The 23257-nt window shown below is 29.9% G+C and overlaps 2 protein-coding genes across 6 annotated transcripts; one reads left to right on the top strand and one right to left on the bottom strand.

Annotated features, from left to right (window-relative positions):
- Nucleotides 1–9171: 9171 nt before the first annotated feature.
- LOC107427535 (uncharacterized) lies at nucleotides 9172–10953 on the top strand. Its single transcript, XM_016037921.4, has 4 exons — nucleotides 9172–9481; nucleotides 9771–9855; nucleotides 10364–10422; nucleotides 10540–10953. Exons 1-4 carry the CDS (start codon nucleotides 9362–9364, stop codon nucleotides 10753–10755), a joined length of 480 nt encoding a protein of 159 aa, XP_015893407.3. The 5' UTR covers nucleotides 9172–9361; the 3' UTR covers nucleotides 10756–10953.
- A 2465-nt stretch (nucleotides 10954–13418) lies between these two features.
- On the bottom strand, nucleotides 13419–21587 carry LOC107427487 (protein FAR-RED IMPAIRED RESPONSE 1). 5 transcript variants are annotated; one of them, XR_009634408.1, is made up of 6 exons: nucleotides 21245–21586; nucleotides 19325–19463; nucleotides 16688–18796; nucleotides 16485–16600; nucleotides 15180–15226; nucleotides 13419–14359 (listed from the first exon to the last, which is right to left on the bottom strand). XR_009634408.1 is itself a non-coding variant. In XM_048462565.2 (4 exons), the coding sequence occupies exon 3, from the start codon at nucleotides 18726–18728 to the stop codon at nucleotides 16728–16730; it is 2001 nt and encodes a 666-aa protein (XP_048318522.1). In that variant the 5' UTR covers nucleotides 18729–18796; nucleotides 19325–19463; nucleotides 21245–21587; the 3' UTR covers nucleotides 15004–15226; nucleotides 16688–16727. The 5 variants fall into 5 exon arrangements, 3 of the variants coding, with proteins under 3 accessions (XP_048318522.1, XP_048318510.1, XP_015893354.1); XR_007237574.2 differs by lacking the exon at nucleotides 13419–14359 and having other exon boundaries at nucleotides 15004–15226; XM_048462565.2 differs by lacking the exons at nucleotides 13419–14359; nucleotides 16485–16600 and having other exon boundaries at nucleotides 15004–15226; nucleotides 21245–21587.
- Nucleotides 21588–23257: the final 1670 nt, after the last annotated feature.

Genomic DNA, 23257 nt, shown 5'->3' with positions numbered 1-23257 from the left:
CGACTAATTTATCATCCATAACCCCACCCCTCATTTACTAGTAGTTCTCAATTAATGCATGAAATGTTCCTTTCTAGTGCTTCGTTGACCCTTATGCAATAATTTTTCTACCGTGCTTTTCTCTGTAATTCTATGTCAACTACCAATTTTTGGATCCAAATTAATTCTCAAATGCATATATATAAATATAATGATGATTACTTCCCAAAGCTCAAATTTTTGGGAAAAGTTCAATTAAGTTAATGAGCTCTGTACATCTGGAACAATTCAGTTTTTAAGAACTATTGATGATAACTTTTCATTCTGTACTCAAGATCTAATGATGAAATTTCTCCTCCTCAACTAATCCAAAAAAAAGTGCCCAAAATTTGAGAGCTCTTAAAAAATAAATATAAATCATAATAATTAATTCATGCCTTTTATTAATTTAACTTTTTAAAAAAATGATAGTTCGACCGATTTCTAATTATAAACAATACTACAAGCATCATCTAGTCTACCAACATATTTATAAAAAATATATCTAAAAATAAATTTGTGAACTCTTAAAAAGATAAACGTTATTAAATTTAAACTAATCAAAAATTGATGTACTTTTAATAAATATGTTAGTAGATTAAATGGTAAAGCAAACTAAGTTGTACTTAAAAAATGAACATTCTTCACTGTCTTCTTCGTTTTATCATCAAGATTAATCTAGATGTTGAGAAGAACTAGTCATCTGCGCTATTTACTTCCGGATATAAAAGATCTCAATGTATTTGATTTTGATTAGCAATCACACCATTGTTTTCTTCCATGTCAAAAAGCTTAGAAATTAAAGCCGGTCAACGAATTAGATTAATCTCCATGTATATATGACAGCTAAAAATAATAAATAATATTTGGAAGAATTAATATAAATATTGTGCAACAAAAGTAGCAAGCATGCTCTGTGAGAGCAGCTAGCATATATGTGTATGGTTTTATTTGGAATTAAGGACATCAATTATTAATTACTTGACTATACCTTTTCTGTGCTGTGCATGTACATAAATACATATATATATATATATGCACTTGTACATGATGCACATCCGTCTGATGTAGAGGATGGAAGCCAATATCACAATTATCACGAGCATTTTCTTTTTAAAAGGGAATTAATTAAAGACCCTGCAAGTGACAAAGATTCAAAAGTTGATTGGTCATGCTCATGCATTCATGGGGACCTCTTGTGACCTTCTGCCACCAAGTTCCCACTTAAATTTGGTCTTACAGATGCCAATCAAATACAAATGGGATATAGGGAATAAACAAAAAACCTCTCAATCACTAAAACTCTAATACCTTGTCAAATCATCATTTATGCCTATGTTTCAAGTTTATTTTCCAAAACCCACACTATAGAAACACAGTTGCCCATCAATGTCCACGAAGCTAAATAATGCAATTGAAATATTTGCCACCATTATATGTGTATGTATATATAATTTTGATATACGGATCAAATTTTTCCACCTTGTATTGATAACTATACTGACGTGAAAAATGTTCTATATTTTTTTTGTTTTTTGCCAAAAGAGAAATATTTAATAAAGCAAAAGCTTGAATATTTTAATCTTATAGAATTAAATATTCATTCTGAAATATCCAGTCATGATTCTCATGATAAGATTAGGAACGTTCCTATTATATCAAAACATTTTAATAAAAAATATATATATATAATTTTACTGGAGTGACACAATTGGCTGCTTGAATATTTTGAAGAGAGAGAATATGATGTCTTTTGAATCCAAAACTTTAGAAGTATCGGTATTAAAGGCATATCAATTGAGTTAACCTCACTTGATTAGATATATTAATCTTACAATATAAATTTGTTTTATTAATTGCTCATGAAAGAGTTATATATTTACCATGTAAAAAAATCATTATTATTGACCTCAAACATGTCACAAGACAAGTGCATTTGATACTTTGAGGATTAATTGAAAAAATGTATATATAAAATAATTACATCATGATGTATATATATATATATATATATAGATATAGTAATGTTCATGTCAAGATTGTCCTTATGGAAAACCGTTAGCCTCTTTTTTGAGTCCTTCAATTACTTCAAGTGCCAAGATTTAAAGATGTGTTTATAGTTTGGTTTATATGAATCCACTTAAGGTTATTTTTTTTTCTTTTTTTGCCAAAATCTAATATTGATTTTGCTCTCTTATTAATATTATTTTATTAAACTCATGAAAACCTCAAATACATTTTTGAATTTTATTTTCCGAGATAATCTAAAAAATAATAATAATAATTATGTTAGAAAATGTCTTGAAACAAGAATAACTATGTACGTGTATATATATAAACATATTATTTACTAACGCATTTGAAAATTAATATTTTGCATTTTTGGTCAAACAATTAAAAACTTGCTTACCATTTCAACAATCTCTAAAAAATATGGAGCTCGTTTTGAGATGTCAAAATGGAGTTCCAACAGTTTAAATGAGACATCTTTCTCGAACATATATACTTGGCTTTGTTGAGCTTAATTACTTGTCGTTTTTGGGTTAATTAGGAACTCTCACCATTTTCAAATTGGACCACTTAGGCGTGACCAGACAAGACAACCATAAAACCTGTATCCAATACAAAAATTATATAAGTAGCAAGCTTTGAAATAAGTGGTGGTCTAATTTCTTAGAAATTGACCTTGTCCTAGAAACATGTATTGTCGCTTTGTCGGGTCCATACTTCTAAACCTAAATTTTTATATGTACCTTGGATTTCTGTTCAACATGTTACGTATATATTGGTAATCCCAAGATTATTTAAAAACAAGCCTATATTCGTTTTACATGTTGATTTTAAATGTTGCAAAACATGTTTTTATATATGCACGAATGATCGTGAAAATGATATGTGTGTATATATATATATAATATGGAATATATATATATATGCTATAGCTTTTTTCATGGTTATGGATTCTGCTCTTGATTGCACTATTATATTGCTCGAAAGAACCATTTTTTTTTTTTATATGTCAAAGTGATACACATATTTTTTGTAATTTGTTTATAAGCTCATAATTAGAAAGCAAGCATATTGTCATTGCATTAGATTTTTATTTTATGAAACAAGGGTTTAATTGCAATTAACACCTTCTAATAATTGGGAAAGTTGTATTTGTGTGACTTTCAAATTTAAAATGTCACAATTTAAATAGTTAAGTTTTAGTTTGTCACAGTTTAATCAAATAAAATAGTTTGACTAACAATGGTTGATTGTTAATCAAAGTCTACTAAATTGCAAATCTCTGAAATTAGAGGGTTTAAATTACAATAAAGTAAAACCAGATAGCTTTATTTAATTGTAACAAACTAGACTAAATATTATTTTAACACTTGTCAAATGATGGAGGTTGTTAACCACCAATAGTTAGAATATTCAATTAGATCCAAAATGTACCAAATTGAAATTTAAAAATTTAAATTGTAAAATTTTAAATTTGAAAACTAAAAGTGTAAGTTTCCAAAAGTAGATGGTACTAAAATAAAATTAATCCTTGAAACGATTTTAATTAAAAACCTATAACATTTCATGAATATATCAAATATGCATCTCCTTGACTCCTACTAGAGAAATGAGGCATACAATTAAGAATCAAATAGAGATCAATTATATATAATGTATAATAGAGTTAAAAGCGAAGTCAAATAGCATATCAAACTACTTATAAATAAAAAAACTTTGTTGGAATAAATAATATACAAGATTAGTGCCTTTCTCATACTTCCACAGTACTACTTGAATAATAATGCCGGTTTAATTAATAAATAAATAATCTAACCATATAATGGTGGATTAGGGCATTTGACATTACACCACAATTCAAGCATTTTTTATAACCCAATCAGAGACAAAAGTTAGGATATGTATCGGATTGTATCCCTAAGTATTAGTCTTTTGCATTTCAAAAGGTAATCAAAAGCACATTAAATTAATAAGTAGTTGCAAAAGGGTGTCCCTAAAGTGACATCATATTAGGTGTACTACAGAGATGATAACCCCGGTGCATTGATTTTAAAATAAAACAATTTATTTTGAAATTGAGTTCCTGCATTAATTTATAATAATAACTTGCTTTCAGATTTAATGGAGATTGATGGTTACAAGAGGATGTTTCTAAAGTTGCCCTTATTCTTTCTTCTTTCCAAAAGAGGGTGGGTTTAAAAAGAGATAAAGATAAGACCTAGTTAATTGCTTCTGCTTCGCAGCCAAGTACAATCACTATCAAAAAAATATACATATCCACTCTAATTTTTATTATAAAAGTAATATAATATAATTGCAATAATATAACTTTTTTGAAAGAAAAAAAAAAGAACTTTTAAATTAAAATCATAATATTCTAGAATAATTTACAAGAAGATTGGCAAAAGTATGTATTTCAAAGAGAAAAAAAAAATCTTATTGTAAATTCAAGTGTTATGGTAATCATAAGCTGCATATAATTTTTTTTTTTACTAGTTAAATTTAGAAACTATTAATCTATATTATTTTTATTTAAAATAAATTATAAATAAATAGTTATATCAAAAAACAAAAGCATATGTTTAGAAACAATACTTATAAAAAAAAATTATTATTCATGAAAAAAATTCAAACTCATAAATATTGCATGAGAAAATAGTATGTAAGTACACAAGTTGTATTTGCAGGGATAATATTCATAAAAATTTAGATTTTAGTAAACTAACAAGTTTCTGAATTTAATGCCATCATTGACTTTTTTTTTTTTTTTTTCCCCACCCTCTCTAAGACCAATAATAGTAATAATAATTCCATTATTACAATAAATATTCAATAAACAGAAATAAGTCGGTGTAAAAATATGTACATGAGAATATTTGTCGCTTACCGGTGGGTGAATTAAATAGGCGAAGGCACCCCCACATGGCGAGAATCCGACAGAGTCGCCACGAAGATGTTTTCTTGTCGCGAACATCAGGAACATGCCTCGTGATATGGCGGTCCCACGTGGCCAATTGTTGCCACATCATAACCTGATGGGCTCCACTAGATGTTGACCTCCACGTGGAGTGGCCGACCCATTCGGCAACATAAGCGACAGTACGGCTGCCATGTCAGCAAAGCGGTGATTGGATGTTTTTAAAACCGGTGACCTTCAAGCGTTGCATGTCACCGTCATATTAACTCCCACTTGTTCGCTGGGACACGTGGGCTAGACCCCACTCTGTTTTCTTTTTTTTTTTTTGATTACTGACGTGGCTGAACCTGATTTGTTATCCTCATTCAATTTTCACACCTGCTGCTTCATTTGGGAGTAAAAAGTTTTAATTTTATAAAATTCAGAAATTTAAAAAAAAAAAAAATCATTTTTCTTTTTTTATTCAACTTGCAGCTGTAGAAGCCCCACCAATGTCATGTTGTACTGTTTACCATCCCCCACATTCCTCTTAAATTAGTTTTCTATATTTGATTTTGTATTATAAACAAAAAAAAAAAAAAGAATAATAAAAACGTATAAATTAATTAGCTCAAAAATCCATTAAAAAAAGTTAAGAATAAAATGAGAATTAAGTAAACAAAATTGAAGATCCGAAGTTGAAAGGAAATAAAATGGTTCTTTTATTTATTTTATTTTATTTTTTTCCTTTTTACTGAAAAGGAAATAAAATGGTACGAGATAACATATATTTCTCTATTCTATAAATCCATTAGTGTAACATAATACAATTGCAGCCAGCCAATGTACAATGGCAAAATTATTGTTTTTCAGACAATAATACCAAATTGGAATCTAATGAAGGTGATGTAAAAATTGTTTTTCTTTGCTTGCAATTAACCTAAAAAATCCAGCACAAATATCCCTACTAAAAATAATTATTGTTATTATAATTTATATTTTGAAATTAATATATTCTTTAAAATGATAATATATAAAGGACTTTGATAACTCAATTAAACAGGAAAGGCAATTAATTTTTTTTTATCAAACAACAAAAGGCCATTAATTTTGGTTTTAATTAACTAAAAAGTTACATATATGTATGTATATATAAAGGACAAAAACTATCATAGCCAAAATAAAAATGAAATGGGAAGAACAAATATATCAAATAAAAATAAAACCTACATTCATTCTTTGGGAAAATAGATATGATTTTTCCCATTTACCAGGAAGAAGTGTTTTAAAAAGATGAGATTTATAAGCCAAGTCCCATCCCTCTCTCCAATCTACCATACCATGTAAGTGACAAGTTACTTTCACAAGATTTACCAAGAAAAGTTACATTGATCATCACTACACAGACTGAAAATATTACTTACATCCATAGCCATGTGATCTGATTAACCGACCAAAATAGAATAGAATACCCCTATAATTTGTAGCCACATGATCTGATTTAACATTCAAAACCATTTGCTAACTAGCACTTGGCACTTGGCAAATCAACTGTCTAATCCTAGCTAGGAAAGTCACGACTCTGATTGGGAATTCTGATGGAAATCTGAGACATAACATAAGAAAAAATAGAGGTAGATTTGGACATTCAGATTCACTTGGAGAAGACTCATCGATGAATAGCAGAAGCATGGTTATCAAATGGGAGAAATTCCATCAGCAAGCCAACGAACGAATGGTGGACCTCTTTAATTAGATCCCGACTGGTTATTGATAATTTTGAAGGAGACTGCTAGAAATATATATATATATATATATATATATATATATTTAAATTTATATAATACTTTAAATGGTTATAATTAAAATTTCAAATTTTTGTATAAAAATGAATAAAATTAAATATTTTAATTGAAATTTTTTATATAAAATATTAATAATAATCACTAATAATGATAAATAATAAGATTTTTAAAAAAAATAATAATTTATCATGAATGAATTAAAAAAAAATTGAATTACGGTTAAAAAAATAATGAACATGATTCTTTTACATATAAACTTAAATCTTTTTTAATTTATTTTAGATCTTTATATATATATATTTAGATACAGCTATTGAATCCTGAACTCAAATCAACTTTGATATCAAATTGAATTGTTATTTTTCTTAAAAATTTAAAATAATCATTAAATTATCATTTTTTCTCAAAAACTAAAACTAATAGTAGATGAGCTATTATTTCTTTTATATTTTTTTTCTAACAAAAAGTAATAAGTTGTTTTTCTTACCTTCTTATTAGTAATTATAATACTTTTTTTTATCCAAAATGGCATCTCTTTCTTGAATGAGACTAGATTAGATTCGACTGAATTATTTCATATATACTCTAATTTGATTTGACAATATTTGAAATACTCCAATCTAATTCCGTTCAGTACCGTTAACAAACTTTTTTTGAAACGAGTTAAATGAAATAGAAAGTACACTCTAATCACTAATGTTTTTCAAAGAGATTCAGAAATTTTAAACATTTTGAAAAAATCCAATAACAATTGATATTTTTATCAAAATTTTGTTAGAACTATAAATTTTAAAAGTGGATATTATTTTCCAGTTTGGGAAGGGTTATCAAATCAATTTTTTTAAAAATACATATTAAACTAATTTCTTTTAAAATTTGAAATTGAAACTTTTTTTTTTTTTCAGAGAATCAATTTCCACCCAATTTTTTGTAATATTGGAAAATTGATTCCCAACGGGGGCACTTTTTTTTTCTGCAAAAAAATTACCTAAACATATAAAAAAAATTAAAAAAAAAAAGAAAGAAAGGGGGAGATATTATTACCAATAGTCCCTAAATTATATAATCAGTATTATTTTAGTTCTAAAACTTATTTTTTTAACAATTTTATCCCAAATTAACTTCGACAATTCATCTTAATCTCTAAACTATATAATTAGTATCACTTCAGTTCTTAAACTTATTTTTTTGATAGTTTTATTCTTAAACTAACTTTAACAATTCGCCTTAGTTCCTAAGCCATTTTCCATCCATTTGGAACTGTGAAACTCGTGTGCTTTAAACGTGAGCCAATTATGAAAGACATTTAAGGTTCTTTACGTTATCCCTTTTCGCCTCCTTTTTCTCTGAAAATCTAAAAAATGAACTAAAAATAATTATAATATTATTGAAATTTAAACTTTTGTTGTTCAAACTTTCAATTTACCAGTTTTAAATGAGATCTAAAATAATATGAAAAAGGAAAAAAATTATTTAAGCATAAACGCCAACCATAATAATACATCAGGATCAATCAATCAAATTCTAATTAAATTGGCATTTAAATAGTTTTTACATTTTTTAAATTATATTATTAAATTAGAGATTTTTTGTTAATGATAGTTGGTTTGGTAAATTGAATCATCTTTTTTATATACATATGAAAACAAAATATTTTATTTCACGTTTAAGGTTTTTTTCATTATCTCTTTTCTCTTGTTTTTAAAGCATGTGAGTTTTACGGTTCCAAATGGATAGAAAAGAAACTAGGAACTAAGGTGAATTATTAAAGTTAATCTGAAGATGAAATTGTCAAAAAAATAAGTTTAAGAACTTAAGTGATATTAATTATATAGTTTAGTGACTAAGATGAATTGTTAAAAATAGTTTGAGGATGAAATTGTTAAAAAAATAAATTTAAGAACTGAAATGATATGGATTATATAGTTTAGGCACTAGCGACGAGAATATAAAAATAAAAATAAAAATGATCAGTTTTTTTAAAGCATCTCTTATATCCAAAAAATTTGACATAAATCAGACGGAGCCTTAACAAAAATAAAAAGAAGCATAAGCAAATCTGTTCTTTGTTTTCTTTTTTCCATACTTTCAAAATAACGATTTTTTTGAAACTAAAAAAGGCATTAGTTTTGTGGGTTTTGAATTTTGTGTTAAAACAGAGTATGAACAGCATCCAATGCGGTGAAAAGAGCAATATGGTCCCCAGTGAAAGGTGTGGGTTTTTTGGACATGAAATTAATTAGCAGCCGGCCACTATGATTGAATTGTGAGGAGGGTGATGTCTTTTCCGTTTGACAAATAGTTTGCACTTTACACGAGGAATTAGACAAACCAAAAAGCAAGAGAAAGTGGAAGAAAAATCCCTTTGTAAAGTTAAACTGGAATGTGGACCCCTCCTCCTCAAAGGCTCATACAGATGCATTTAAAAGGCAACCATTTTTCTCCAATGCTATCCATCAACAAGTTCTAAAGTTTATTTAAGTCTCACTGGTTTCAGAACAGAACACCAAGGAAAAAGAAAAAAAAAAAACCCAAAAACATAAACCCACACATTTTTGTTCCTAACTCTTTTCAGAACTAGTTCACAGAAACCCAGTCATTCTTTTCCTTTTTATTCTCTCAACTTCTCCAAATGAGTCCATCTTTAATACTCTCTCTGCTTCTTTTGTCTCTTCTCCTTTCTGACGTTCAAGGGATTCGTTTGGATAAAGCGTTCAAGTCAGCTGGAATAGCTGGACAAAATAGAATCCAGGTGGGTATTTCCTTCCATATAGGAATTATTAATCTGTTTAATAGAATCACATATAATATATATATATATATATATATATATAAACAAATTTCATATCAGCATATTCTAACTTTGAAGTTAGAATATAATGTAAATTAGTTCGAATGAAACGTAAATTATCAGTTTATCCAAACGTAAATTATCAATTTATCCTGATTTATTTGCATTATATTCAATCATGATTGTATAAATGTATATGCATACACAAATTGTACTGAGAATTAATTTGTTTTGCTGTTGAATGTTGCAGAAGGAAGAAACTGGTTCAGCCAAGAGAAATACTAATGGTGGTGGTATTGGAGAGGATATTGTGTGCAAAGATGGAGAGTGTTCAGGTACCATGAACTTGAAGAAAAGATCAGTTTCTAGAATCTCAAAGAAATCACATCAACATTGGGTACCAAGCATTCATGAAGATTATTATGGACCTAGGAGTCACAGACCCAAGCACCATTAGTTCTATAACTCTTTAAATCTCTATATATAGCTAGATAGCTAGTGTTTTCTTCTCCTGACCAAGTAGTGTTCTTCATAGTTCTTCCTCTTCATTTCCCTTGGAAGAGAAGGGTTTTTCAGAGACTCAAGCCCTTGTATTTGGAGCAATATTTTGTCCCTAAATTTTATCTAACTATTCAACCAATTTAATTCCATGTACTTTTCTTACATGGCAATTCAATTTCATTTTGAAGTCTCTAGAGCAGAAAACCAAAACCCACATAAAGTTTACAACATTATTGATGAAGCAAATTAAAATTTCATATTATATTCATATATACACCAAATTAGGTCCCACATGGGATATATATACAATATCTTAAATGGTTTCTCATTTTACTGTTGCAGGAAATAATAGAAAACTTATCAGTGTGACACCCTCTACTACCACTACCGCCAGTTCCAAGGTTGGTTATTAGATATTATTTATATTATATAATTGACTATATGGCTAGGAGAAAATGTTGCTCCATAATTTGCTCTTCCTAGTTCCTCTATATGATTCCACGGTCTTTGTATTACAGAGAGAGAAGAATGGAACAAATAAAGCAGAACCAATTTCAAATGACGAAAAGGGTAATAGACAACGTGTTGAGGAAGAGAATTTCACCGTCAAATCATCGGAAGCCACTTCTGATGATGAGCACCGGGAAGGCCCATACGAGCAATATCCAGACATAGTAGACATTGCTGAGATGGACTATTCTCCAGCAAGGAGAAAACCTCCAATACACAACTAAATGTAGGAGACCAAAAAAAAAAAAGTGAGAGAGATAATTTAAAAGTTTGTAGGCCAAAATAAAAAAATGGGAAATAGCTAGAAAAGTTAAACAGCATTACAGAAATGCTGCAGTTTTTTAGGGCTATATAGGAATGATTTTTGTACATACTATATTTAATTATTTAAAATTTAATAATTACTATGATTTTATGAACTATGACTTTGATGATTGAGTAATGAGCACTTAGGGGGCTCACTAAGATTCTTTTTCTCCTCTAGGATACCTAGTACATAGAAAGCCAGCTTATAACTCGTTGGCTTTAATTTCATATACAACCCTGATTACTTACATGGAAAAATAACATAATCATTAATCATATCAGTTTAACTTTATGAATATGTACTTTGCAATGCTTTACTTTTGGATTCGCTAACACACACACACAAACCGAGAAAAAAATGAAGAGAACTAATCAAAGAACAATATGATCATTTTTTGCTCCAAGATTAAAAGCGTAGCTAGGGGGCATATATATACATTTCTATGCAACATATTAATTGAGATCAAAAGGTTTTTTGTCTTGATTCTCATTGAAATCCTTTTCGGATCTTAAATCAAACAGAAATGTCCTAACAATTAAGCAATGTCCTATTCCTACATATTCAAGTAGCTATGGGACCATATACATAATGGAAGAAAAATTGAATTTCTACAACTAGAAAAATCTTGGTTTTTTTTCTTTTATTTTCTGCTATCTTCTTCTTTTATTATTATTATTATTATTTTTTGGCTCAAAAAAGAAAAGAAAGACCTGTATTGATGGAGTAGGTGTGCGGCATTTATGTGACTGATTGAGACCCTTTATGTGTTTCTTGACGAAGGCAAATGGGTCCACCATGGATTTTGGGCTGCACCCACAATGTTTCACTCATTGATTGCAAAGTGTGTGTGGTCAAAGTCTTACACGTGGCTCACATGTTCTTTGTTATGTCAAAACATGTTATGGCCCGAACACCCCATAGATTGCGGTGCACCATTAGACATTAGATCATCTCACCACAAAATGAAAGGTCTATATTGTTTCCAGTCTTTCACTACAGTGATTTGCCTTTCACCACACCAAATTTGCCCTGTAACATTCTCCTCAGACGTAGAAATGTCAATTTGTCCACCGCCCCTAATGGGGTAGTTTTTCCCCGAAAAATGAAAACTACAGAGCACTCTGGATAAATCTTTAAGATTTGAATTGGAGACGGATCGGAACCAGAGAATAAAGAACCTAGTTCAGAATTGCCCCTTATATATATATATATATATATATATATATATATATATATTTTATATATATTTGAACTATTATATTTTTTAAGGATATATTTTATTATATTGTAAATTTGAATTTTGATGTATTTTGTTGTATTTTTATTACATTTTAGTCATTTTATTTATATATTATTCAAAAAAATATTTTTTATATAAATTTCTCAAAAAAAAATAATATCAATTATAAAAATAAAAAATAAACAGAGAAAACCATCCCGTCCCGTCCCCAATTGGGGAATCCCTGTCCTCATCCCGTCTCTAAAAAAAGGAAAAAAACTACGGGGATGGAATAAAAAATTTCCTATAAAGACAGAAATAGGATTTTAAAAACCGATTCCGTCCCACCCCGTTGACATTCCTACTCAGCCGCTTCATCTAAAGCTACAACATTATGGTCGTTGACAGAATTTTCATGCTAGTTTGATCCACATAGTTTGATAGGCCTATTTTTTTATCAGTTTTAAGTTTTAATACAGAAAATGGCTCAACATGGGAACTAACTCACACATTCATGGATTTGTCCTTCACCATATCAATTTGTCATTGAACTGTCTCTTGGTTCTTGATGCAAGATTTCCGTAAGTATATGAGTCGTATCAAATAATAAGTGATAAGAGCGTATCATTTCCCATAAGAACTGGTTTTAATATTTAACTAATTATCAAAATTTTAATTAATTGTTTTTATCTAGACACACAATTGAAATGAGGCAATTGTAATTATAAACAAGACAAGAAATTAAACAATGGAATTGTAAACTAAATCTAAGTAAATGACAAGAGAAAATAAATTCAGGTCACAAACACACAATTCAAAAATTCTAAATGAAATTACAATGAACTTAGAATTATAGGATTTTGATATATCCTCTACCATTCCTATATTTGATAAATTAGATTGATAAAATACCAAATTTTATCCAATTTCTAACCTAGAGAGATTTCAATTTACTCTAATCCATTTTTCCAAAATGAAATTAGAATCTATAAGTCCTTAATGAAAATTAGAAATTCTTTCCTAAAATTTCTAAGTCCTCGTGCGTTAAATCATCTCTTTCATGGCTACGCAATTCCCAATTAAACTTTTCAATATCAATTAGGACCTAGGTTGTATCAATCTAGTGATCGGTTAACCAAATTAAACTTTTCCAAATTTAAAATAGTAAATCTACCCAACACCCAAGCAAATTTCAAAATGCAAGAATATATTAAATAATAAATATAAGATTCCCACAAAAATATTGGATAAAAGTAAAATAAAAATCAACCGATTAATCAAATATTATCCAAGTAAAGGTTCCATCAAAATTCTATATATAAATTTAGCTACACATGTTCATAGTAATGCCAAAACCAAAATCCAAAAAAAAAAAAATTCCATAAAGAAAAACATAATCTTTAATAATTAACAATGAATCCAATTCAAATTAAAGAATAAGAGATGGAAGAAAAAAATTAATTAGTTGAAAGATCTTGATGTTTCAATGTCCTAAAAGGCTTCAATCTTCTTCAATCCAAGGTTTCTCTCTCCAGAATCTTCCTTGGTGTTTTCGCCTCCTTTCTTCATCCCCCCTCCTCTCAAAGTTAGCCTCTTTCCTTTCTTAAACCTAGCTAAAATAAAAGATATACCCTCCATTTTGATCAAAAGTCCCTCCCCATTTAACACATCATCACCTTTTATGCTTACGAAAAATAATGAAGTGTGAAAAAAATCTATACAGCGTGGAGCTTAAAGGTTACATGCCAACTTGGCATAGCTTGACACCATCTTCACTGTGAAAATGCTCTTTCTTTTGGCGTGATCAAAACTATTGACGTGAAATGAGGCATGAAGGGGCTTAGTATACGCCCATCTTGGTGTGGAGCTTGGCTGAATAGCTAGCTTGGCATGAATTAAAGACTTTTAGCCTGGAGCATAGCATGGAGTGTGGTGCGGACTGGGATTCACTCCATTTTGGTGTGAAGCAAGGCGTGGAGAGTGGTGTGGAGTGAGGTTTACTCCATTTTGGACATGTAGCAAGGCGTGGCATGGAAAAATAAATTTACTTTCTATTTATTTAAGCTTTTAAAACATGTAATGATTCAATATAGTACAGAGTTTTAGTGTTTTAGTGATTACAAGTCTTGTATTTAAATCTTTGGTGTCCCATTTAGGTGTATGTGTGTAAGGTTCATTAGAGTATAGCCCATGTGTTTGATGGGTGGGCTTATCCATGACAAGATGTATTGATATGACGAACTGGCCTGGCCTGGTGGTCGAGCAGCCACTGCTTGCGCCAAATATGTGCGAGTTCGAGTCACTAGGGTGGGGAGCATAGGGGTCAGCCAAAAAATAAAAAGATGTATTGATATAAATTTTATTTTTATTATTATTATTATTTTCTTTTGAACCTTTCAGTTTTGTTTTAATTAGAATTTTCAGTTCTGTTTTAATTAGAATTAAATCTAGTACTCATGAAAAATTAAACATGGAATTTATCTATTAGTTTTTTTAATTAAGTTTTACAATTAAAAGTTATAACCGTAATTATCGCAAAACTAAGAAAGTCCAAACAAAATTTATCCTTTTGTTTTTATAAATATAAATTATATTAGTTTGATATATACACACACACACACACACACACACATATATATATATAATAAGAGTCCTATGAGTTTTTTGGTAATAAGAGTCCTATGAGTTTGATTTTTAAGACAGATGGTAATGGTAATTCAATATGCTTTATCATATTGATGATGCTATTAAAATTGTCTACTTGGGAATTTGATCTAATTACAGTCAGAATGGGGTCTGATCTAGAAAAGTAATCCAACTCCTCTAACATGCATAAATGCTTTCCTACAAGTGGCCTTCATATATATATATTTTTGGTCATTTCTTACTAGAGAGCCTTAAAACGTTGGAACAAGCTTAAGAACCCTGCAAAATCATGAATCATGATTGATCTAAACTCAGTTGGATTTATAGCATTTCTTAATGTCTTTGGTCTATGGAAATTAAGCATCGCCTAGTTGTATAATGTATTATTTTGGGCCTTTTTAAAATTATTAGAGCGGGAAATGTCCATTTATTAGACACCAAACGAGAGAACCAAAAGGGAAAGACTAGGGAGGAACCTGCTGATCCAATTGTCCCCACCTTCTATGGAATCATTGGCGCAGACCTGCAAAGTTGGGAAAAATTAAGGCTGACATTAGGAAGATGATTGATTTTCATTCTCGATGGGAAACATGAAAGCCATAGATTCTCATGCTTGGCCTACTTAAAAAGACAGATAAAAAAGTTTCCTAACCTATAACTTCAAAAGGCATACAACAACTTTCACTTCTCCTACTTTTAATCACTTAATAGGCACTAGTCTTTCGCACTCATATTTAGGTAGGGAGCAGAGTGGTGTAGTGTCCTCTACACTCTAATATTGAGGGGTAATCTGTTCCATACTCCTCCATTCATCCTTTCAAGGCAATTATGCAGACACAATAAGTGCGTGCTCTTGAATATAAAATATCAGAAATTGATAACTTAAAGACTTAAAAAAAAAAAAGAAGTCAATTTTCTGTATATGTTTCTTTATTGCTACCCACCACATGATTTAGTATTTATCAGGACCCTGTTCAAAATGAATATAATTGATAGTTAAACTGCTTTGACTGTCTTCGATATTCAACGTAATATTGTATGTTCAAAATAATATTCGATTTCACAATGAAATATAAAATATATATATATATATATATGTGCGTGTGTGTGTGTGTGAAAATATCTATCATTACCATGATAATTGTAAATTAAACTGAACTAATTTTGCAATCAAACTACTATTTTTGTGAAGAAGGATGCATGATAATGAGGATTTTAATAAGGAATTAATGTTAACATAGTAATTTTGAAAGTAAATCATATTTAACTAAAGAATCTATACGGTTTGAAGTGAGAGAAGGAAAATGAGTTCAAAACAAAACCCCACTTGGAGCACTATCATCACAAACAAAGTATGTGAAATAAGAGCTGTCTCTTAGCAAGGGTAAATTCTATAGCAGGAAAAAAAAAAAAAAAGAGATGTAGAGAGATTGAAACAGTGAAAAGAAGAGCATTATCTTGATAAAATAAAATAAAATAAAGGAGATATAGAGAGATTGAAACGGTGAAAAGAAGAGCATTATCTTGATCTGAGGTTTATCCAAATTCACCATGCAAGTTTATATTCACATATATACATCGATACATCTTATATGTACTTTTCATGAGTTCCAAAAAATTTCACCTGTCTCATATATCCCAGCCAGCCAAACCAAACATGAACTTGGGGTTTTCCACACTAACATAAGGAAATGAGACAATCTAAGCTAACTCAATTTTAAATACAGAACCACGGCCTCACATTAAAACAGATCATTATATATTACACACAGATTATGCACCTGTTCTGCTCTGTGAAAAATGGAAGTAAAAGATCCATCAAGTTGACAATAACATGTACAATGTCCTAATGCTCTCTTGCTTCTCAAAAACTACCTTGCCCATATCCTAAGTTACCCTGGCATAGAAAAAGAATACAAAAAAGTTTTTAAGTATGAAATGAGATACAAACATAAGCTTCATAGATATTGGTGAGGAAAGATACCTTAATACCCCCCTTCCCATCATGAATCAATGCATTTGGGTCATGAATTTTCAGAGGTAGATTGTGTGTTGACTGCACCCATAAACTGCTTCTTTACTCTTGATTGGAATTCATCTATCCAATTCCACAACATGGAGAAATTATCATTAGAAACAACAGCCCAATCAGCAACTTCTTCAAATTTCTGCTGTAATTTGTGACGTCGTTGTGCTTCAGGAGTATAATTAAAATCATCATAACCAACTCTAACCCTAGTGTAACATCTTCTTAAATCCTTCCTCCAGCGTGGTAGTACATACTTTGCAGGGACGTTTATAATCTGAAATTTCATGAAAACTGAGATGATATGCTTGCAGAGGATTCCTCTAAATTCAAACAAGCAACAAGAGCATTTAACCTCACAGTTTTCTTTATTGAAATGCACATTGAAATGAACATCTTTACGTCTTTCTCCAACAAACACAATCTCCGACACATCAAAAATTCCTTCTTTCTCATCAACATAAGACACCTCACAATAAAGCTTTCCCATCAACTCCTTTTGAAATTCTTTAAACTTAGCATTAGTGTACACGGCTTGAAATTGTTTTTCTATTTCAAAAAGTGTTACACATGGAATGCATTTGCTAAACGAATAGAAATCTTCACGGTTTTCCTTCTCAATCTTGTTTCTCAATGCATTGTCATATTGCTCAATAAATTGCTTCAATGTGGTCTTAAAGTTTACATACCCATCAAAAACTAAATTCATACATTCACTTCGTTGTATGGTTGACATTCCAGCCCAGAAGGTGTCTTTCACAAATGCTGGAACCCACTGATGCCTCTCTTCGTATAAACCACTTAACCACAGATTATCATGAAGATTGAGATCATTAACAAATTGCCTCCAATTTTCTTCAAATTCTTCCTTTGTCAAAGAATCATAAATTACATTTAACAAAGTATTTTTTATTTGTTCATATCTATAACCTTTTAACTTCTCCGGAAGGTTTTTCATTATATGCCATAGACACCAACGATGTCGAGTGTTAGGGAATACAACCTTAATTGCTTTTTGTATTGCCTTGTCTTGATCTGTAATTATGGCATTTGGTGCACGTCCAGACATACATATAAGCCATGTCCTAAACAGCCACATGAATGTGGTAGCATCTGCATTTGATAGCAACCCACAACCAAACAAGATTGATTGTCCATGATGGTTCACCCCTACGAAAAGTACAAAAGGTGTTTCATACCTATTTGACAAGTATGTTGTATCAAATGTCACCACATCACCAAATTCTTCATATGCCAACCTACTCCTTGCATCAGTCCAAAATAAATTCTTGATTTGAGCATTGTCATCCACATCCACCATATAAAAGAAGTTTGGATTCTTAGCTTGCATCCGCACAAAATACTCATGGATTGCTTCAGCATCTCCAACTCCTAGTCGTAACCGTTTTGCTCTCTCAATAAAATTCCTGTAGTCTTTTTCTAAGAATGGAACATTATCACGACTTCCAGCTTCAACCACAACTGTTTGGCAATTCTTCATCACAGTTGTTCCCCCTCGATCATTTAATTCAACGTTTTTTTGTGCATCTATACTGATTTCCTTATTGCATAAATCAGGCCCTGGTTTTTGAGAACCCAGCCCATGATTATGCTCAAGTACAACAGAATTAATCTTACATTTCCCATCTTCAAATATAGTGGCATTCACCCTAGCTTTGCATTCCATCTTTGAAGCATTTGATATAAGGAAATTCTGCTTATTGGACTGTGACTTCCCTGCTCGAGAGCATGACAAACTTACAAATTTTAATTTTCCATCTATTGAAAGACGTGATGTTTTCTTCTTGACTCTAAAACCCTCTTGTTTCCCAAATAGTTTATAGTACTCAAAAAGGGAATCCAACGAATCAAAATGCATCCCAACCTCAGGTGCTTTTACAGCATTATTATCCAATCTATTCTCTATAATTTGCTTATCCACAGCTTGTCCATCACCGATATCCTTGGGAGAAGACATGCTTTCTTCTTCCACAAACATCGCAATCTCTTTATGTAGTCCTCTTCCAACCCCAATATGTAATAGCTAACAACAATCAACAAGACATCCTATAACCATATATCAAAATCAATAATGAGTTTCAATACATATAATCATATTCCCTGCCTAACAAACAATTCCTGACATGAAAACATGCACTTAGTTTCATCGAGAAGATTATATTTTAGTTATGATTAAATCTAAATTTGGTGCACAAGAAAACAATGCATATCCAAAAAGTGATTGAGAACTTTAATGCATAATATAGAAGCAAGTCTTCCATAAACATCAACAAAGCTAATTTGCCCACTCTTGTTAGAAAAATGTGAAAAAGAAAAATAAAAAGTTGCAGATGAAACATGCAAAACAATATACATAAAAAAAATAAAAATAAAAAAGGATAAATAAGACACAGTATCACTAAAATAACCATAATCATGATAAATAAATAAAAAATAAAAAAATAAAAATGAAAGTAAAAAATCATAAAAAATTAAGAAAGAAAAAACGTATTGCAATGAATCAAATAAATTAAGAAGTTTATCTGTGGTCCCACAAATTAATCAATGATAAAAGAGCATCCCTCCAGTTCTAACCTTCAAAGGGATGTGCCAGGTGTGTTTGAGAGATGGGGGCTCCGGGCTGGGCAGCTGAAGTTGTTGCCTACTATGTCAGTCACACCAATACCAGCCCAACAATCTGATAAGATAGTGCCTCATCTTCTCCAAATTCCTTCTGCAAAATCACAACCATATTATTTGACGAAGACTGAAAATGTAGGGCAGGGAGAGAGAGTAACATGGCATCCAAATGAGCTAGATGGGTTTTCTTAAAACCTCTTTGCCTTACTTACATTACTTTCTAAATAACAATAACATATCAGCAACAGTAAGATCATGTTAAGTTATTAATTTTTTTTTTTGTTGGAGACACCAAAGAGAGGCCCTTATTTTGAATTACAAGAAATTTTAACCATCACCAAATTTCAACCTATTAGAGCACATGGCATTAACTGTTCACAAATGATAAATATCATCACCTTCATTTATAAGGGACATTGGTATTATGATGACTAATATCTAGGACAGATCTAAATTTTCCAGTAAAAATTAATACATCAAATTTAAACCAAAGATATGCACTCCTTTGATAAAATGTATTAAGGTAATATCTGAAGAAGTTCCACGTCATTGTAAAGAGAAAGAATGATGATCTGCACGTATCTCTCTGATGCACCTCTTGAGAAAGAGGTTCATCTTCATTTCTAAATTTCTAAAACAACAAATCTCCAACATCCACCTGATTGTTTTAAACATTCAAAAATAGCACTTCAAAGAATTTAAGTAAATAAAAATAAAAAATAAAAAGTTAAGTTTATTTCAGTTTATCTATGCTTGTTGCCTTCTTTCCAACTATGTTATCGCTTCCACATGCCATAACAATGCTCTCGACTCAAACTTCCCATTTCTATCTTTGCGAATGGACAATATCATTTTTTCATTTCGTTCCAGCATAGCATACAAATACAATACCATATCTAAAGTACCCAATGCCCAAATCAGTGAAAAACAAAGTTGGACAATTTACCATCATACTGAGTGTTGTGATCTTATATAATATCTTTGGAGCACAAATAAGTAATAGCACCCAGCATCACAAAATACCAAACTTGCTACTTATATAAATAAATACAGCAATAATTATATATATATATATATATATATATGTCCACGAACCCTAGAAGAAGACGCAAAGGAAATTTTTTCTCCACCAAACACTTCCAAATCCAAACAAAGCATAAACCTCCATCTTATCAGGTAGCATTCAACTTCACAAACCAATAAATGTTAATAATTAAAATGTTCCATCAGGATCTCGTGGGAATCTAGACAAAAACAGAATCTCCGTTGCACAACAAGAGTTTCAGGTTTGAACTAAAATTCATTAACAGGTGTCAAAAGACTACATGATTAAATCCAACACCAATGTCATCTAGTTTCACCAATCAATAAGACATCAAAACCTGAACTAATCATGAACTCCTTGCCACATGCAGACTTAATTCTCAAAATGAAAGAAACCCCCCAATTCCAAAATTTCCCAATCAGTCAGCAAAGTAATCAACTGGTTCTCAATGCTAGAGAATCTTGCCTTAATTTTCCAAATGGGGTTCCAAAAAAAAAAAAAAAAAAAACATTCAAAATATAGATATATGCCCAAACACAGACAAAATAAGCAACAAAATGCCATATATTGTTCAATTACTTATTACAACCAAACAGTGAACTTGGCCTTATCTAGCTAATGATTACACTAGTAACCATACCCATATTGGGGAAAAAAAAAAATCAAAACTTTAAAGAAATGGCGTTCAAAATTATTGATTGAGAAAATAAAAAGCAAAAGCAAAAATAAAAAATAAAAGACAAAAGACACAAATCCAGACTGAAGAGAAAAAAAAAAAAAATTCAGAAGTGAAGCATCTTTGACAATGGATTATGAGTGTATAGATATACCTTTGAGTATAGGAACCGGTAAACACTAATATACAGGTAACGATTCCTACAAGAGCAAGCCCAGCGAGAGAGCGAGAGAGAGAGATGAGGAAGGCAAAGAGTGCACAAAACTCCAAAAAGCTTCGCAATGTTTCTGTTGCGTTGTGTATACACCAAAACGTGCCGTTCCTGCAGCACTCTATACGCACCGTCTCGTTCTCGTCTGGCTTTAGCAGTATTATTATTATTATTATTTCTCACAATCATTCAGATTTTTATTTTTTAGGTCACCAATAGTGAATTTCAGTAGACCGAAAAAAAGTGTTAGCAGTTTTTGTTTGGTTATTCGATTAAACGGAGGCTTAATGTCTCATCAATTATACCAAAGTTATATATTGTCATTTGGAGAAATTATTAAATAGGATAAATTTACTACGTTATCAATTAATATGGTAGGTTCGTCTATTTAGACGATAGTAAACGATTGTAGATTCATCAATCATTGTCATATTGTATTTATTTATTTATTTTTTAAAAAAAAAATTTATCATTGAAACTATCCGTTTTGTCGTATCATATTGTATTGTTGTACATTTTTTTTATTTGCCTACTACCATTGTTAACTGATATTAACTTCATTAATGCCATTGAACAATTAATACCACCACCTATCAAATACCATTCATCAAGAATTTTTACAAGATACTTTTGCTATATTCGAAAAGGATTAAGAATTAGTAGGAAAAAAAAATCAAATTTTATTACAAAACCTAACTCATTAAAATATGTAGAATTTGCCTTCTATAATTTTATTAGGTTATTCAAATATATTTTTTCTTTGAAAAAAAAAAAACAAAAGAAGAAGAAGTATTTCTTTCTACTTCACCTATATATATATATATATATATATATTGCAAAACTTACAATTTTGTTAGTTTTACTTAACAAAATGTATAACTAAAATTATATATGTCAAATATTGAAATAATGATATCTCAAATTTCATTAGTCTAACATTTATATGTAAGTGTACTTTGCCTTTATTATGCAAAATAGAGATTCTTCCTCATTATTTTACTTTCCTCGTTATTTAAAGTAGAAATAGAATACACAAAAATAATAATAATAATAACAATAATAATTCAAAAAGTGATCAAAATGAAAAATAAAAATTGATCAGTGGAAAGTTTCAATTTTTTGGCTTTAAAGTTATTTATTTGATTTCCTTCCCTTTTTTTAAGGAAATTTCGGGTTTTTATAGGAAAAGTTAGAAAACATACTATATGAAATATTTTAGCAATATTCGAAAAATGTTGGTGAATTGTACGTGGAAAATGGTGGAATTAATTGTCCATTTGCATTATGAAAAGACCATTAGTAGATGAGGTAGTAAATCTGTCCTGTTAAATAATTTATCTGTCATTTGAATTATGAAAATGGCAATTATATGGGACGCACGTTAATTTGGATTGGTTGGTTTTTAAACAATTTTTGCAAACAATAGCAAATTATTATGGTAAAAAAACCAAAAAAAAAACAAAAAATTGTACTGATCATCTAAGCTTTACCTCGGTTTGGACTTTGATTCGTTATTGGCCCATTTTTTGAATCAAAACATATTATTTTATGTTTTCAAAAAATATTATTATATTTAAAATAATTTGTACATAGTTTAAATTAGATAGTTTTAATTAAAATATTATATATATATATATATATATATATAATTCAGTTTAGTTTGCCTGGGATATAAGTTGCTCAAAACAAATTAAATTGGTTTTAGGACAGAAATTGAACCAAATTGAATTGATTTAGTTTGGTCGGTTTATGCCCTTCATATTTTACCGTGTCCACTTAACTTTCAAATTAACATTTCGGGATGATAATTTTTTAATAATACAAATATATATATAAGTTTTAAATTTAAAAAAAAAAACCCTCATAAATATATCATTCATAAATGGTAGCTTAACTATTGTTTATATATGAATATTCGCAAAGTAAAACTTATGAATATTTGTATCATAAAAAATT

Source organism: Ziziphus jujuba, chromosome 1 (assembly GCF_031755915.1).
Source record: "Ziziphus jujuba cultivar Dongzao chromosome 1, ASM3175591v1".
In the NCBI taxonomy this organism is placed as follows: Eukaryota; Viridiplantae; Streptophyta; class Magnoliopsida; order Rosales; family Rhamnaceae; genus Ziziphus; species Ziziphus jujuba.
Note: the sequence above shows the minus strand (reverse complement) of the source record. Positions and strands in the feature narration are given on the sequence as shown.